This window comes from Erinaceus europaeus, chromosome 12 (genome assembly GCF_950295315.1).
Source record: "Erinaceus europaeus chromosome 12, mEriEur2.1, whole genome shotgun sequence".
Classification (NCBI taxonomy): Eukaryota; Metazoa; Chordata; class Mammalia; order Eulipotyphla; family Erinaceidae; genus Erinaceus; species Erinaceus europaeus.
This window is the reverse complement of record NC_080173.1, coordinates 66,054,582-66,071,896: the sequence shown is the minus strand read 5'-3', so window position 1 is coordinate 66,071,896 and position 17,315 is coordinate 66,054,582. Positions and strand designations below refer to the sequence as shown.

General features: G+C 38.9%; 1 protein-coding gene across 2 annotated transcripts in view; it reads right to left on the bottom strand.

Annotated features, from left to right (window-relative positions):
• Positions 1-17,315, bottom strand: part of MED13 (mediator complex subunit 13) — a 124,331-nt gene that overhangs the window by 22,216 nt on the left and 84,800 nt on the right. For both annotated transcript variants that reach the window (XM_060203870.1, XM_060203871.1), the window contains 5 exons: positions 16,369-16,558; positions 14,290-14,737; positions 5,140-5,359; positions 580-771; positions 172-395 (listed from right to left, as the gene is read on the bottom strand). In XM_060203870.1, the coding sequence (XP_060059853.1) occupies positions 172-395; positions 580-771; positions 5,140-5,359; positions 14,290-14,737; positions 16,369-16,558 (1,274 nt within the window). The remainder of the gene's footprint in view (positions 1-171; positions 396-579; positions 772-5,139; positions 5,360-14,289; positions 14,738-16,368; positions 16,559-17,315) is intronic.

Sequence of the window (17,315 nt, the reverse complement as noted above, 5' to 3'; positions counted from 1 at the left end):
ATAGTTAAGCCATATCTATGATCTTGGGAGAACTAATGCACTTTCCAATGGAGGGGAGGGGGGTATAGAACTCTGGTGGTGGGAAACGTGTGGAACTATATACCTGTTATCTTCTAATTTTGTAAATCAATATTAAATCACTAATAAAAAAAAAAAAGAAAACATAAGTACCTATTTGGGACATCAATGTTAATGATACAAGTTTCTAAAAGTTCTCCATACAGATCTGTGCAGGATGCAAGAATCCATCTTTGATCATGTGATAAACAGTAGCCCACGAAAAGAACATTGTATTTCTGTCCAGCTTCTCCAAATGTTTCTCCTAGTTCTGTTTGTTTATCCTTTACTGGAGCCAGAATAAAAGGTGGTGTATAAAGTCGAATACACTCTGGTCTCTGCAAAATTTAAAAAATTAAGGAATTACAGTACCACGCAATTACAGAAAACATTTTACTGGAATGTGATATATTACATCTAGTAAATTATAACTGGGAAATGAGACCTAAAAAAATATATTTTTAAATAAAATCAGTAACTGCATAGTTATTCAATAACTTTGTTCATAGAAAACATACTTACGTCAGGACTTTTAAGAGCAGTTTCTATGGCTAAACCTGGACCAAAACCAGTTAAAGTTTTCACATTGGTTGATGTTGGGAGTGGTCTCCGACACTGGGTAAAGGCCGAAAAAGCCAATGATTTTAAATGCTGGGTATAGATTTGTCTATCTTCATGCTTCACAGGTTGCAATAGGTATTGACAAGGAACAATCTATAAATTATAGGCAAATATTACAAATGTTAAATAAAAAAGAACCAAAGTTCTAAAACTCTCCTAAAAACTAAATATAAAACTTTAAGTACAGTCTAATGACGATAATACTCTAAAGAATATTTTCTGGGCTAGGGTATAACTCCGCCAGTAAAGAGTATACCTTACCTTGTATGATACCTTGGGTTTCAACCTCAGTGAAAGTACCACAGCACCATGGGAAACACCATAGATGGCAGAGCAGTGCTATGACCTCTCCCTTCTGGGTGCTAGAGAACTCAATACAATGCACGTTACCATGCACAAGGACCTGGGTTTAAGCTCCCAGTCTCCATCTGCTCCACAAGTGGCTCTCTTTCCCTAACATAAAAGTAAAGAAAAAGGGAGGTGGGCGCCACTGGATATGGAGGATTTGTCATGAAAACACAAAGTTCAAAGAATAACCCCAGTAGCAAAAAAAGAAAAAGAAAGAGGAAAGGAAAGAATGGGAGTAGATGGTGGTGTACCTGGTTGAGTGAACATGTTACAATGTGCAAGAACCCAGGTCCAAGTTCCCAGTCCTCACCTGCAGGAGGGAAGCTTTGCAAGTGGTAAAGTAGGTGTCTTGTCTCTCTGTCTCCTGATCTACTCATTCCTTCATGGTTTCTATCTCTAGCCAATAAATAAATGAAAGAATGAATCACACTAGGAGGGGTAGAATCATGCAGCCATTAATTTAACACTGGTTTATAATATTATGAGCATTTGTATAGGTTTTCTCAATTATTTGCATATTTTTTCATGGTCACCAGGATTATTACTGGACTCGGTGCCTGCATGACCACTCCTGACAACAGTTCTCTTTTCTTCCCCTCTATTCCTTTACTTATTTATTTGTGATATATACAGAGAAAAGCTGAGAGGGAAATGAGAGAGAGAGGCGAAAAAAAGGCACTTTCAGCACTGCTCCACCACTTAAGATAGCTTCCCCAGGAATGAGGGCTTGAAACCCAATTCTTATGTACCGTACTATGCTAACTGTCCCCTGCACATTTTTAATTTTATCAATGAACTTTGTTAAAACCTTTAAAAAATGACTCATAGGGTCAGGTAGTGGTGTACCATCACCATGTGCAAAGACCTAGGTTCAAGCTCCTGGCCCCCACCAAAAGGAGATAAGCTTCTTGGTAAGCTTTCAGCTTTCAGCTTGGTAAGCTTCTTGATAAGCTTTCAGCCTCTCTGATCATTATTAGAAAACAGACAAGGAAGTTGGTGGTAGCGGAGTGAGTTAAGCGCACATGGTGCAAAGCGAAAGGACCCGCAAAAGCATCCTGATTCGAGCCCCCTGCTCCCCACCTGCAGGGGAGTAGCTTCACAGGCGGTGAAGCAGGTCTGCGGGTGTCTATCTTTCTCTCCCCCTCTCTGTCTTCTCCTCTCTCCATTTCTCTCTATCCTTTCTAACAACGGCGACATCAATAACAACAACAATCTTAATTATAACAATTTAAAAAAAAGCAACAAAGGCAACAAAAGAGAAAATAAATAAATATTTTAAAAAGCTACATAGCAGTTATATTACTACTGTGATCAAACTATCCTGCTATAGTCTATAAAATAAGGATATAGAAATCTCTGCAAACAACTAACTATGCTTAATCTTGTTCTACTTATAACCTGGTTTTTAAAGTTTTCTTAAATCATTTAATAGTGACTATCAAGATTATAAGATTATAGTGTACAGGTTCATAGCATGCTTAATTTTGTTCTTTATTTTACCATAGCGCTGCTCAGCTTTAGTTTGTGGGGTATGTGTGTGTGTGTGTGTGGGGGGGGATTGAACCTGGGAACTTGGGAGCCTCAGGCATGAAAGTCTTTGCATAACCATAATGTTATCTACCCCTGCCATCTTCTCAGAATAGTCTGTTTTATTTACACCTCTAACTTACATAGACTGTGAGCTATATATTCCTCTACTAAAAATATGAATTTAGTCTTGGGGGATAGTAGAATTATAGCACATTAGTTTTTTGTTGTTGTTGTTTTTTAATCAGAGCACTGCTCAGCTCTGGCTTATGGTGTTGGGAATGAACAAGGGACCACTGGTACCTCAGGCATAAAAGGCATTTTACATAACCCTGATGCTAGCTCTCAAGTCCACACACTAGACTTTTATTATGTTTGATCAGGTTCAATCTCTTACTGAGCAGTGTTCTGATCTCTGTCATGAAAATAAAAAACAGGGAGTCGGGCTGTAGTGCAACGGGATAAGTGCAGGTGACGCAAAGCACAAGGACCGGCATAAGGATCTTGGTTCAAGCCCTGGCTCCCCACCTGCAATAGAGTCCCTTCACAAGAGGTGAAGCAGGTCTACAGGTGTCTATCTTTGTCTCCCCTTCTCTGTCTTGCCCCATCTCTCTCCATTTCTCTCTGTCCTATCCAACAACAATAAAAAACAAGGGCAACAAAAGGGAATAAATATTAAAAAAAGAAAATAAAAAACAACAAAAAATGTTTAAAGGTGACAAATTTAAAATCCAGTTTATAAAAGTACCACAGTATGAATACTTAAGATTTTATTTATTTTGCATAAAGACAAATTGAGAAGGGAGAGAATAGAGAGGCAGATATTTGTAACACTGTTTCACCAATTATGAAAGCTCTCCTCATGTAGGGAGTAGTGGGGACTAAGGGCTTGAACCCAGGTCCTTGAGCACTGCAATGTGTGTGTTCAATGAGGTATGCCACCACCTGGCCCCATATTTAATTTAATTTTTTCTTTTAAGATTTTATTTACTTATTAATGAGAAAGATAGGAGGAGAGAGAGAAAGAATCAGGTGTCACTCTGGTACATGTGCTGCCGGGGACTGAACTCGGGACCTCATGCTTGAGAATCCAGTGCTTTATCCACTGCACCACCTCCCGGACCACTTAATTTAACCTTTTTATGCCTCATTACTATATGACTGCAAAGTATATTTCATAAGTTCTCTTAAGATTCCGCTATATTATCACTTAGAAGAAAATCAATACAAAACAATCTTTTTTTAAAAATCAATTTGAATATAGAAGGGGTAGGGTAGATAGTTCGGAAATGAGTTAGTGCACCAGGCTTTTTAAAATTTTAAACATTTATTTATTTATTTCCTTTTGCTGTCCTTGTTGTTTTATTGTTATTGATGTAGTTGTTGGATAGGACAGAGAAATGGAGAGAGGAGGGGAAGACAGAGAGGGGGAGACAAAGAGAGACACCTGCAGACCTGCTTCACCGCTTGTGAAGCGACTCCCCTGCAGGTGAAGAGCTGGGGGCTCAAACCAGGATCCTTACTGCGATCTTTATGCTTTGTGAACGTAACCCATTGCTCTACCGCCCGACCCCCAGTACACCAGGTTTTAATGCCTTCTGTTCCAGTTTACAGGTTCAGTTACTGGCACTACCATATGTCAAAGATGAGCAATGGTCTGGTCTCTTGTTCTTGAAAATTCATTCTTTAAAAAAATAATTCAGGGTCCCAGTTCGTGCCCCCAGCTCCCCACCTGCAGGGGAGTCACTTCACAGGTGGTGAAGCAGGTATGCAAGTGTCTTTCCCCCTCTCTGTCTTCCCCTCCTCTCTCCATTTCTCTCTGTCCTATCCAACAATGACAACAACAATAATAACTACAACAATATAACAACACGGGCAACAAAAGGGAATAAATAAATATTAAAAATAAATAAATAAATAATTGAGGGGAGAGACCAGTAGTGGCACACCTGGCGGTGTGTGTGCACAAGGATCAAAGTTCAAACCCCTGCAGGGCGAAGTTTCATGAGTGGTGAAATAGAGCTGCAAGACTCTTTCTCTATCCCTATCTCCCCTCAATTAAAAAAAATTTTTTATTTTTATTTATTGGATAGACAGCTAGAAATCAAGAGGGTAGGGGGAGATAGGAGACACATGCAATACTGCTGCACTCACAAAGCTTTCCTTCTGCAGGTGAGGACCCGGGGCTTAAAGCAGGGTCCTTGCACATTGTAACATGTACACTCAACCAGGTGCGCCACCACCTAACCCAATAGAAGCTTCATAAGTGGCTAAGCAGTGCTCCAGATGTTTGTCTGTCTCCAAGAAATTAATCTAATATAGTCTAATCTAATATTTTATTTCTTAAAATAGCTCACTTGCCTGCTTCTTCGACTAAAACTTAAGCCTGGTCTCCACCACATTTGAGGAAACTTTGGTGTTAAGGTATCTCTCTTACTCTCTGTTTAAATGAAAAGTCAGTCCATAGTGACGAAGTTTCATTGATGAAAGCATATATACAGAAAGCAGAATACTATCTTTAAAACATCTAAGTATTCTTTATAACTGCTTTATAACATTTTAATTTACAACATTTATTATTCTTACCTGTACAGAAACAGTACTTTTAATATGAGGAGGAAGAGTCAGGACCATTTCCAGAAAGCATCGAAGTAGCCCCAAAGTCCATATACTGGAAGAATTAGTGCTCTCATCTTTATTTTCATATGTAAAAGGATCAATTAAATAAACAACAATTGCAGGTGGATAGGTGATTGCATGAGAATCACCATCTGTGGGGATGCCCACTTTCTCCCGATCCATTGTGCTAAAATTTGAAGTAGAATGAGAGAAACAAAAGTTTTTTTAAGGGTAGCATCAAAGCAGATTCTTCTAAAAATGTTATTTATTTATTTATTTATTTACACAAGACAGAGAAGGAACCAGAGCATCACATTGGCACAGAGGCTGCCAGGGATCAAACTTGTGCGCTCTACTTTTTAAGTTTGGCATCTTACTCACTGCAGGCTCTCAAAGCAGATTCTTAATACCTTCAATTCCCTTCTTTTGGGAGGAATGTCAAGAGAGTTGCTCTATAAAGGAAGGACATAAATTTTTCTCCAGAGAGAATTATAAATAATGTACACAACTATTTGGTGTACAAAGAACTTTGTGTTAAAAGGAGTTATATTAAAAAAAAGAATTACTGAGTCGGCCGTGCAGAGTCTGTTGCACGGCGGCGTCAGGGGCCATACTGTCCAGTGAAGAGGCTGTGCTGCTAGATTTAAACAGTCTCAAGCTATTGCTGTGACTGATCTTCCATTTTCTGGCCTGAAAGACATTCAGGGAAAGAGGAAGAGATGGCAGTTTCTTGGAACTAGGAATAGCAAAGGAGACCACCCAGGACCGAAACAAGACAGGACTAGAATGACCACAGGAACCCAGTAAATCACCCGTGAGTACAAACACGGGTGGCTGGTGACAGAGAGGAGAGAGGAGCCTAAGGAGAGATTAAGTGACTGCTAACAGTTCAGCAGTTTATCAGTGGAGACACCGCCTCCAGTCTGCTCCACAACAAGGGGACAGCTGAAGGGAGGAAAGGACTCCCCAGAGACTCACCAAGTGCAACTCTGAGTCTCCATTGCTACTACCCTCAGAATCTGGAGCAGCGACAGGGAGGGACAACAGGGGACAGAAATCTAACCAGGAAACTCAGGAGAAGACCTATACCTCGGTGGCATAGCTGAGGGGCTGTGAAAGTCTCTTTGCATAACCACTGGATTATCTCTGCCACACCCTGCTTTATCTCTTGGTCAGGAGTCAGTGATTAAGCTAAGAAGCCTATTGATAGTTTAAAAGCCCTCAGGCTCCAACAGCCCACAGGGAAGGGAAAAAAAAAAAGAGGCTTTTAAACCACTGACCTCCAACTCAGGGATTGAAATAACTGTTAACTTCCACCACTGTGAACCCTTTAATTAACTTACTTAGACACAAGTCAATCCAGGCAATAGTGATCAATAATTTGAAAAGTAATGATAAAGGAAACTCATAACATAATGGTTAAAACAACAAGAAAAAATATTGGAGAATCGAATCAGGACAAGAGTCCAGCTAAAAGTCCTCCAGAGGGTGAAGCACAAAACAACGAGTTCAACATCCAAACATTAGCTAAGGAAATAATAACAGGAGTGAGAAAAGAATTTGAAAAAATGGTAATCAGAAATGCAGGAACAACAAATGAGAATATGGAAGAAAATTCTAATAATCTCATGGTTATTAGAGAGCTGAAAGCTGAAATCGCTGAGCTAAGAATGCAACTAGCTGAACAAGCTAAAACAGTATCAGAGCAGGGCAACAAAATAGATGAACTCCAGAAAACAGTAGAGGGCAGAGAGAATAAAATCTATGAGGCTGAAGACAGAATTAGCAAGATTGAGGATGAATTAGAGACAACAAAAAAGAAGTAAGAGATCTCAAAAAGAGATTAGGAGATGCTGAAAACAATAGAGTCCTATGGGATGACTTCAAAAGAAACAATATACGCATTATTGGCATACCAGAGGAAGAAAGAGAAGGAGAGGAAGAAAGCATTTTCCAGGCCATAGTAGCTGAAAACTTCTCTAGTCTAGACAACATCAAAGACTTAAAGATTCAAGAAGCCCAGAGGGTCCCAAACAGAATTAACCCAGACCTAAAGACACTAAGACATGTCATACTTAGAATGGAAAGGAATAAGGATAAAGAAAGGACCCTGAAGGCTGCAAGAGAAAAACAAAGAGTCACCTACAAAGGAAAACCCATAAGATTAGCAGCAGACTTCTCCATACAAACACTACAGGCCAGAAGAGAATGTCAAGATATCTATCGAGTGCTCAATGAGAAAGGCTTTCAGCCAAGAATACTATATCCTGCTCGACTGTCATTCAGACTAGATGGAGGCATCAAAACCTTCTCAGACAAGCAACAGTTGAAGGAAGCAATCATCACCAAGTCTGCCCTGAAAGAAGTTCTGAAAGGTCTCCTAAAAACAACCAGACCACCACAAATAGGACATATAACAAAACACTCTAAAACTCTACAAGAGGCGTTAAAATATCTTCAATCTTTGATATCAATAAATGTCAATGGCCTGAATTCACCTATTAAAAGACACAGAGTAGGAAGATGGATCAGAAAACACAACCCAACAATATGCTGTCTAGAGGAAACCCACCTAACTCAACAAGACAAACACAGACTTAAAGTGAAAGGAAGGAAAACTATCATACAAGCCAATGGCCCACAAAAAAGGGCAGGAACAGCTATTCTCATATCTGACATGATAGACTTTAAAATACATAAGATTAAAAAAGATAGGAATGGACACTACTTAAAGCTCAGAGGATCAGTCAATCAAGAGGACTTAACAATTATTAACATCTATGCACCCAATGAGAAGCCATCTAAATACATCAAACTTCTACTGAAAGAGCTACAGCAATATATTAACAGTAACACAATCATAGTAGGGGACTTCAACACCCCACTCTCTCAACTTCACAGATCATCCAGGAAGAAAATCAATAAAGACATAAGGGAGCTAAATGAAGAGATAGATAAACTAGAACTATTGGACATTTTCAGAGTCATTCATCCCAAGAAACTGGAATACACATTTTTACTCAAATCCACATGGGTCATTCTCAAGGATAGACCATATGTTAGGCCACAAAGACAGCATCAGCCAATTCAAGAGCATTGAAATCATCCCAAGAATCTTCTCAGACCACAGTGGAATTAAACTAACACTTAACAATCAACAAAAGATTAGTAACAGTCCCAAAATGTGGAAGCTCAACAGTACACTTCTTAACAACTTCTGGGTCAAAGAGGAAATCAAGGAAGAAATCAAAATGTTTCAAGAGTTCAATGAAAATGAAGACACAAGCTCTCAAAATATTTGGGACACAGTTAAAGCAGTCCTTAGAGGGAAGTTCATAGCTATAGAATCACACATTAGGAAACAAGAAAAAGCACAAAGAAACAGCCTGATTGCACACCTTAAAGACCTAGAAGAAGAACAAAGGAACCCTAAAGCAACGAGAAGGTCAGAAATTACTAAATTTAGGGCAGAAATAAATAACATTGAGAATAGGAAAACCATACAAAAGATCAACGAAAGTAAATGTTGGTTCTTCGAAAGAGTAAACAAAATTGAAAAACCTTTAGCCAGACTCACAAAACAAAAAAGGGAGAAGACCCAAATAAATCGGATAGTAAATGAAAGAAAGAGGAGATATCACAACAGACACCGCAAATTCAACATACCATGCGAGGCTTCTATGAACAACTATATGCCACCAAGCTAGAGAACCGGGAAGAAATGGACGATTTCCTAGATACCTACCAACTTCCAAAACTATGTACAGAGGAAGTGGATAACATGAACAGGCCCATCACAGCTAATGAAACTGAAACAGTTATCAAAAATCTCCCCAAATATAAAAGTCCTGGACCAGATGGTTTTACAAATGAATTCTACATAACCTTCAAAGAAGAACTAATACTTCTACTTTTAAAAGTATTCCAGAAGATTGAAGACACTGGAATACTCCCTGCCAGCTTCTATGAAGCCAACATCACCCTGATACCAAAATCAGACAGGGGCACAACCAAAAAAGAAAACTACAGACCAATATCTCTGATGAACATAGATGCGAAAATATGGAACAAAATTCTAGCCAACCAGATACAGCAGTATATCAAAAAGATTGTTCATCATGACCAAGTGGGGTTTATCCCAGGCATGCAAGGTTGGTTTAATATACGTAAATCAATCAATGTGATCCACCACATCAACAAAAGCAAGACCAAAAACCACATGGTCATATCAATAGATGCAGAGAAAGCCTTTGACAAAATACAACATCGCTTTATGATCAAAACACTACAAAAAATGGGAATAGATGGAAAATTCCGGAAGATAGTCTATATATAGCAAACCTACAACCAACATCATACTCAATGGAAAAACTGGAAGCATTTCCACTCAGATCAGGTACTAGACAGGGCTGCCCACTATCACCATTACTATTCAACACAGTGTTGGAAGTTCTTGCCATAGCAATCAGGCAGGAGCAAGGAATAAAAGGCATACAGATTGGAAGAGAAGAAGTCAAACTCTCCTTATTTGCAGATGACATCATAGTATACATGGAAAAACCCAAGGAATCCAGCAAGAAGCTTTTGGAAATCATCAGGCAATACAGTAAGGTGTCAGGCTACAAAATTAACATTCAAAAGTCAGTGGCATTCCTCTATGCAAACACTAAGTTAGAAGAAATTGAAATCCAGAAAACAATTCCTTTTACTATAGCAACAAAAACAATATAATATCTAGGAGTAAACCTAACCAAAGAAGTGAAAGACTTATATACTAAAAATTATGAGTCCCTACTCAAAGAAATTGAAAAAGACACAAAAAAGTGGAAAGATATTCCATGTTCATGGGTTGGAAGAATTAACATCATCAAAATGAATATATTACCCAGAGCCATCTACAAATTTAATGCTATCCCCATCAAGATCCCAAACACATTTTTTAGGGGAATAGAACAAATGCTACAAATGTTTATCTGGAACCAGAAAAGAAGTAGAATTGCCAAAACAATCTTGAGAAAAAAGAACAGAACTGGAGGCATCACACTCCCAGATCTCAAACTGTATTATAGGGCCACTGTCATCAAAACAGCTTGGTACTGGAACATGAATAGACACACTGACCAGTGGAATAGAATTGAGAGCCCAGAAGTGAGCCCCCACACCTATGACATCTAATCTTTGACAAAGGGGCCCAGACTATTACATGGGGAAAGCAGAGTCTCTTCAACAACTGGTGTTGGAAACAATGGGTTGAAACATGCAGAAGAATGAAACTGAATCACTGTATTTCACCGAATACAAAAGTAAATTCCAAGTGGATCAAGGACTTGGATGTTAGACCACAAACTATCAAATACTTAGAGGAAAATATTGGCAGAACTCTTTTCCGCATAAATTTTAAAGACATTTTCAATGAAATGAATCCAACTACAAAGAAGACTAAAGCAAGTATAAACCTATGGGACTACATCAAATTAAAAAGCTTCTTCACAGCAAAAGAAACCACTACCCAAACCAAGAGACCCCTCACAGAATGGGAGAAGATCTTTACATGCCATACATCAGACAAGAGTTTAATAACCAACATATATGAAGAGCTTGCCAGACTCAACAACAAGACAACAAATAACCCCATCCAAAAATGGGGGGAGGACTTGGACAGAATATTCACCACATAAGAGATCCAAAAGGCTGAGAAACACATGAAAAAATGCTCCAAGTCTCTGACTGTCAGAGAAATGCAAAGAAAGACAACAATGAGATATCACTTCACTCCTGTGAGAATGTCATACATCAGAAAAGGTAACAGCAGCAAATGCTGCAGAGGGTGTGGGGTCAAAGGAACCCTCCTGCACTGCTGGTGGGAATGTCAATTGATCCAACCTCTGTGGAAAACAGTCTGGAGAACTCTCAGAAGGCTAGAAATGGACCTACCCTATGATCCTGCAATTCCTCTCCTGGGGATATATCCTAAGGAACCCAACACATCCATCCACAAAGATCTGTGTACACATACATATGTTCTTGGCAGCACAATTTGTAATAGCCAAAACCTGGAAGCAACCCAGGTGTCCAACAACAGATGAGTGGCTGAGCAAGTTGTGGTCTATATACACAATGGAATCCTACTCAGCTGTAAAAAATGGTGACTTCACCGTTTTCAGCCGATCTTGGATGGACCTTGAAAAAATCATGTTGAGTGAAATAAGTCAGAAACAGAAGGATGAATATGGGATGATCTCACTCTCAGGCAAAAGTTGAAAAACAAGATCAGAAAAGAAAACACAAGTAGAACCTGAAATGGAACTGGCATATTGCACCCAAGTAAAAGACTCTGGGGTGGATGGGTGGGGAGAATACAGGTCCATGAAGGATGATAAATGACACAGTAGGGGTTGTATTGTTAAATGGGAAACTGGGGAATGTTATGCATGTACAAACTATTGTATTTACTGTTGAATGTAAAACATTAATTCCCCAATAAAGAAATAATTAAAAAAAAAGAATTACTGAAATGTTAGAGTATCACCTGCCATAGTTTAGTGTTTAAGTGATAATACAAAGTAAAAGTTAAATGAACCGCCAAGAATACAAAACCTGTAAGAAGACAGAGCAGAGTCAAACCAGTTTTCCAGACATAGTCAATGTTTTGCTCATTTGTAGACTATAGACATTTAAAACTGCAGTGCTGAATAGTCTTCATCCTTGGAAGGAGGTTTTTTTTTGTTTGTTTTTTGTTTTAAGATTCTAAATGTATTTAGATATTTAAGGTGATGGGTCTATATGGCTATTAGTATAAACAAGGGAAAAATAGATAAATATAATCAAACTTGGCTGGTGAGAAAATGTAATGGTTCTACAATAATCTTTTCAAGTCAGATATACCAAAAGTCCCAGGTTCAATCCCAAGTACAACCTTAAACCATAGCTAAGCAGTACTCTGGCATAAAAATAAAAAAGAAAAAGAAAAAAACTTTTCCCCGCGTACTCAGGTTAAACTGTAAATCAAAAGCAAAGTTCCACATGTTACCATGTGCAAGGACCCAAGTTTGAGTCTTGGCTCCCAACCCACAAGGGGGGACACTACATAAGCAGTTAACAGGTCTACAGGTGTCTACATTTCTTTCTCCCTTTCTATTTCCGCATTCCCCCCCCACCCCAATTTCTTTCTGTCTTAATAAATAAAATAGAAAAAAGTAGACAAGTGGCTGCCCAGGAGTGATGGATCCATTAAGCTAGAACTGAGCCCCAGCTAACCCTGATGGGGGGGGGGGGGGATGGGATGAGTGAGTGGGTCAGTGAATGAGTGAAAAAGAGAGAGTGAGAGAGAAAGAGAAAAGAATAAAGGAAACTCATTTAGTACCTTCATAAAAAGAAAAATGAAGGCAGTCACTATAATTGTCATTATAAGAACTGTGCTTGATGCAAAGCGCAAGGACCAGCAGAAGGATCCTGGTTTGAGCCCCCGGCTCTCCACCTGCAGGTGAGTAGCTTCACAGTTGGTGAAGCAGGTCTGCAGGTGTCTTTCTCTTCCCCTCTCTCCGTTTCTCTCTGTCCTATTCAACAACAATGACATCAATAACAATAATAACTACAACAATAAAACAACAAGGGCAACAAAAGGGAATAAGTAAATAAATGTAAAAGATTAAAAAAAAAAGAACTGTGCTTGAATGCACACAATATACATTATATCTTACTATTCCCATTTTACAGATAAGAAAAAAATGCTCAGGGGGTTAAGCACACATGGCGCAAAGTCCAAGGACTTTGCATAAGTAGACCCAGGTTTGAGCACCTGGCTCCCCACCTGCGCGGGTGCGGGTGTGTGTGTGTGTGTGTGTGTGTGTGTGTGTGTGTGTGTGTGTGTGTGTGTGTGTGTGTGTGTGTGACTTCACAAGTGGTGAGGCAGGTCTGCAGGTGTCTTTCTCCCCCTCTCTGTCTTCCCCTCCTCTCTTAATTTCTCTCTATCATATCTAACAATAACAACAACAACGATTAAAAAACAAAACAAGAGCAACAAAAGGGTAAAACAGCCTCTAGGAGCAGTGGATTCTGGGTGCTGGCCATGAGCCCTAGCAATAACCCTGAAGGCAAAATAATAATAATAATAAAGAAAAATAAAGAAAAAATGCTTAGAAAGGTTAGGCAATTTTTTCAAAGTCTTCTAGTAAAAGACCTGAAATTCAAATTTTAACATAACTTTTAAGATTACAAAAAGCAGGTCATTTGGTGGCACATCTGCTCCCTATCAATAAAAAAAAAAAAAGAAGCTCTGTTAGCAATAGAATAGGGAGCGCCTCAGACAGAGACAGAGAAAGAGAAGGGGGGGGAGAGAGAGAGGAAGGCCATTTGGAAGAACGTAGTCATCATACAGGCACCAAACTCCAGAGATAATCTTGGTGAAACAGAAGAAGAAAAAGCAAGATTCCAAACAGGTAGGTTTAACAGTCACTTCTAAATCACTGTAGTGATCTGCATAAAATAAGTTTACTTGGCAATAAATATACCCTAAAAGAGATTCTAACATCATATGATAATTGAACTTAACAGTTTCCAAGATCTTACTTCTCACCCTGAATTTTTAGGCTTCTATATAAATAGTATGAAAAGGGCTGAGGCAATATTACAAATAGATTAAGCAAAAGATCTCATTCCTGAGACTCGGAGGTCCCAGGTTCAATATCTAGCACCACCATAAATTAGAGGGGAGTTGGGGAGAGAAGTGTTAAAAAAAAAAAAAAGACTTTACTCAAGTCTTCAATATACTTTTTTTTATTGTTGTAGTTATTATTGTTATCTTTGTTGGATAGGACAGAGAGAAAAGGAGAGGGGGAAGACAGAGAGGGGGAGAGAAAGATAGACACCTACAGACCTGCTTCACCGCCTGTGAAGTGACTTCCCTGCAGGTGGGGAGCCGGGGGCTCGAACAGGGATCCTTATGCCAGTCCTTGCGCTTAGCACCTCCTGTGCTTAACCCGCTGCACCTGACTCCCTTCAATATACTTTTATAGGTAAAATATTTAAGATATTAGTAAGATCAGAGTTCTTGATGGTCATAACTACCTACCATATTTAGAATAAAAACGTCATAGATATCTGCAAAACTCAGTATACCTTTCAGACACATCTGGATGTGGTTGGATGGGAAGTGAAGATGACTCTCCAGAAAGCCCAGCTGTTTGCAGAGCTGATGACTGTTGCCCTCCTAGCTGGCCGTTCTGAACTGTACTTGTTTGTGTAGACATGGATCCTGCAGCACTATTGTTTATATTGCCAAAGGGTGGAAATAAAGGTAGTTTATTTGATGATATCAAGTTAGAGGATGATGAAGATGAAGTTGAAGCTGTGGTTAAAGTTGAATTAGCTGTAACAACTGAAGAAGACATGGCAACACCTGAAGTCATAGTGCTGCTTGCCGTAGATGCTAGGGTTGTAGATGGATTATTAGCATTTCCAGTATTTGTCATCTGAGGTGGAGTAATCAAAGACTGGCTTGTAGGGGCAATTAAATTTGGCTGGGAAAGTAGAGAGTTGTCCAATGGCTGAGAAGCAAGGTAAGGACCTAGAGACAATGAAAACAGGCAGAATATTTAATTATTTAATTGACTGGTATTTTTATTGCACTATGTGAATAATCATCTTGCTGATGCTTTTCTTTTTGGTATTAACCCCCCCTAAGCAGCCTACTAACAGCACAACACTTATTAGCTTCTACTCCCTCTACTTGTTTCTATAAATGAAAGAAGCAAATGCTAAACAGAACCAAAAACTGAAAAAGTAAACTAAAATTTTTCTACAAAAGAAATAGCTTCAAGGAAAAGATAGTAATACTATTTATATATTTTTTAATTTAAAAAAATTATGTATTTATTTATTTACTCCCTTTTGTTGCCCTTGTTTCATTGTTGTAGTTATTATTGATGTCATCATTGTTGGATAGGACAGAGAGAAATGGAGAGAGAAGGGGAAGACAGATAGACCACTGCCTGTGAAGGGACTCCCCTGCAGGTGGGAAGTCAGGGCCAAGACCAGGATCCTCACACCGGTCCTTGAACTTTGCACCACATGCACTTAACCCGCTGCGCTACCACCGGACTCCCTTAAAACGTCTTATTATTTTTTATTTTATTTTTTATTTGATGGAGATGGAGAGAAATTGAGAGGGGAATGGTAAGTCAAGAGGGAGAGAGAGAAAGAGAGACACCTGCAGACCTGCTTTACCACTCATGAAGCTTTCCCCCCCGTAGGTGGAGGCAAGGGGCTTGAACCTTGGTCTTTGTGTGCTGTAATGCATGCGCTTAACCACATGCGCCACCACCCCCTATTATCTTTATGTATTAGATAGAGGCAGCCAGAAATTGAGAGGGAAGGGGGAAATAGGGAGAGAGACAGAGAGACACCTGTGGCTCTGCTTTACCACTCGGTGAAGCTTTCCCCCTACAAGTGGGGACCGGAGACTTGAACCCAGGTCCTTGCACTGTAATGTGTGCACTTAACCAACTTAATTTGTGTGCCACCACCCGGTCCATTGTAGTACTATGTATATTTAGATTAAGTCTAAAGTAATTCCTCTGCTACTGAATTAAAAGGTGTAGAACATACACATTACCATGTGCAAGGGCCTGAGTTTGAGTACAACCTCCCCCCACCCCAGTCCTACGTAAACGGGGGATGCTTCACAAACAGTGTAGCAGGCCTGCAGATCTTCCCCCCCCCCATTTATCTCCATTCTAAATTTCTCTCTTTCCTATCTAGTAAAATAGAAAAAGAAAAATAAAGTACATTTTATTTCCAACAAAGAATTGCTTCTTGATACTACAGAGGTAAAAAGAAGTTATTTTATCTTGAATTCACTCTCAAATCAAGGATCTAATGCTAGTAAACTTGAAACACAAATCTACTTGAGCCTATAGAACAAAAAAAAATTGTGTATAACCCACACTTATCTTCCACCGTTGCAGGGTCCCTACTGCAGAGACCAATAAACTTCTCCATAAAGGATCAGAAAATAAAAATTTAAACTTTACAGGTCATATAATCTCCATCACAACAACTAAGCTCTTACAGTGTAATACAAAAGCAGTTATAGATAATTATGTAAATAAATGACCATGCTATATTCCAATAAAATTTTAGTTACAAAAAAAAAAAACCAGTGAACTCAATTGACCTCATAAAATATAAATTCAATACCTAGGTCATATTTGCAGACTTGTGCATAAAGCTTGAGTTTAGAAAATGCTTCATTGTTACCATCAGCTGCCTGAGAAAACCATTCTCCTACCAACTTTTCTGATAGTTCCTTTGAAGCAGTAGATCCAACTCTCATGATCCCATCTGTTAATAGCCGAGAAATAGGTCTATGCTGACCTAGCCGACAGGACTACAGACACACACGTAGAAAGCAAAATTAGTGAACTTATTATAGCATTTGACAATATATTATAAAAAATCAGTTAAATTATTTAAAACAAGGTTTATCATTCACAATTATTATTTAGTTAAAAAATATCAAGAGTATAAAACAAGGGCAACAAAAGGGAAAAAAATAGCCTCCAGGAGCAGTAGATTTGTAGAGCCGGCACTAAGCCCCAGTGATAACCCCAGAGGCAAAAAAAAAAAAAAAAGTGGAACCATAGGCCATGTTTTCCTTTTTTACATTAAAATCCATTCAATTTCTTTAAAATTTAAAACATGAAATGAAATACCTAGATAATGCTCATGCTACTGTATTCATGCATTTATTAAAATTTATTTTCCATTTTGTTGACCTTGTTGTTTAACATTGTTGTGGTTACTGATGTCGTTGTTGTTGGATAGGACAGAGAGAAATGGAGAGATGAGGGAAGACAGAGGGGGAGAGAAAGAGAGTCATCTGCAGATCTGCTTCACTGCCTGTGAATTGACTGCCCTGAAGGTGGGAAGCCGGGGGCCCAAACCGGGATCCTTATGCCCATCCTTGCGCCACCTGAGCTTAACCTGCTGCACCACCACCCGACTTCCAGATTCATGCATTTTTAATAGTGAAAACTTGCACAATATGGAAGTGAGGAACATAGTCATTTTAAACTGCACATAAATGATAAATGCCAATTTATGTTTAAAAATACATATTCCCAAGCTGAATCAGATAAAATTTA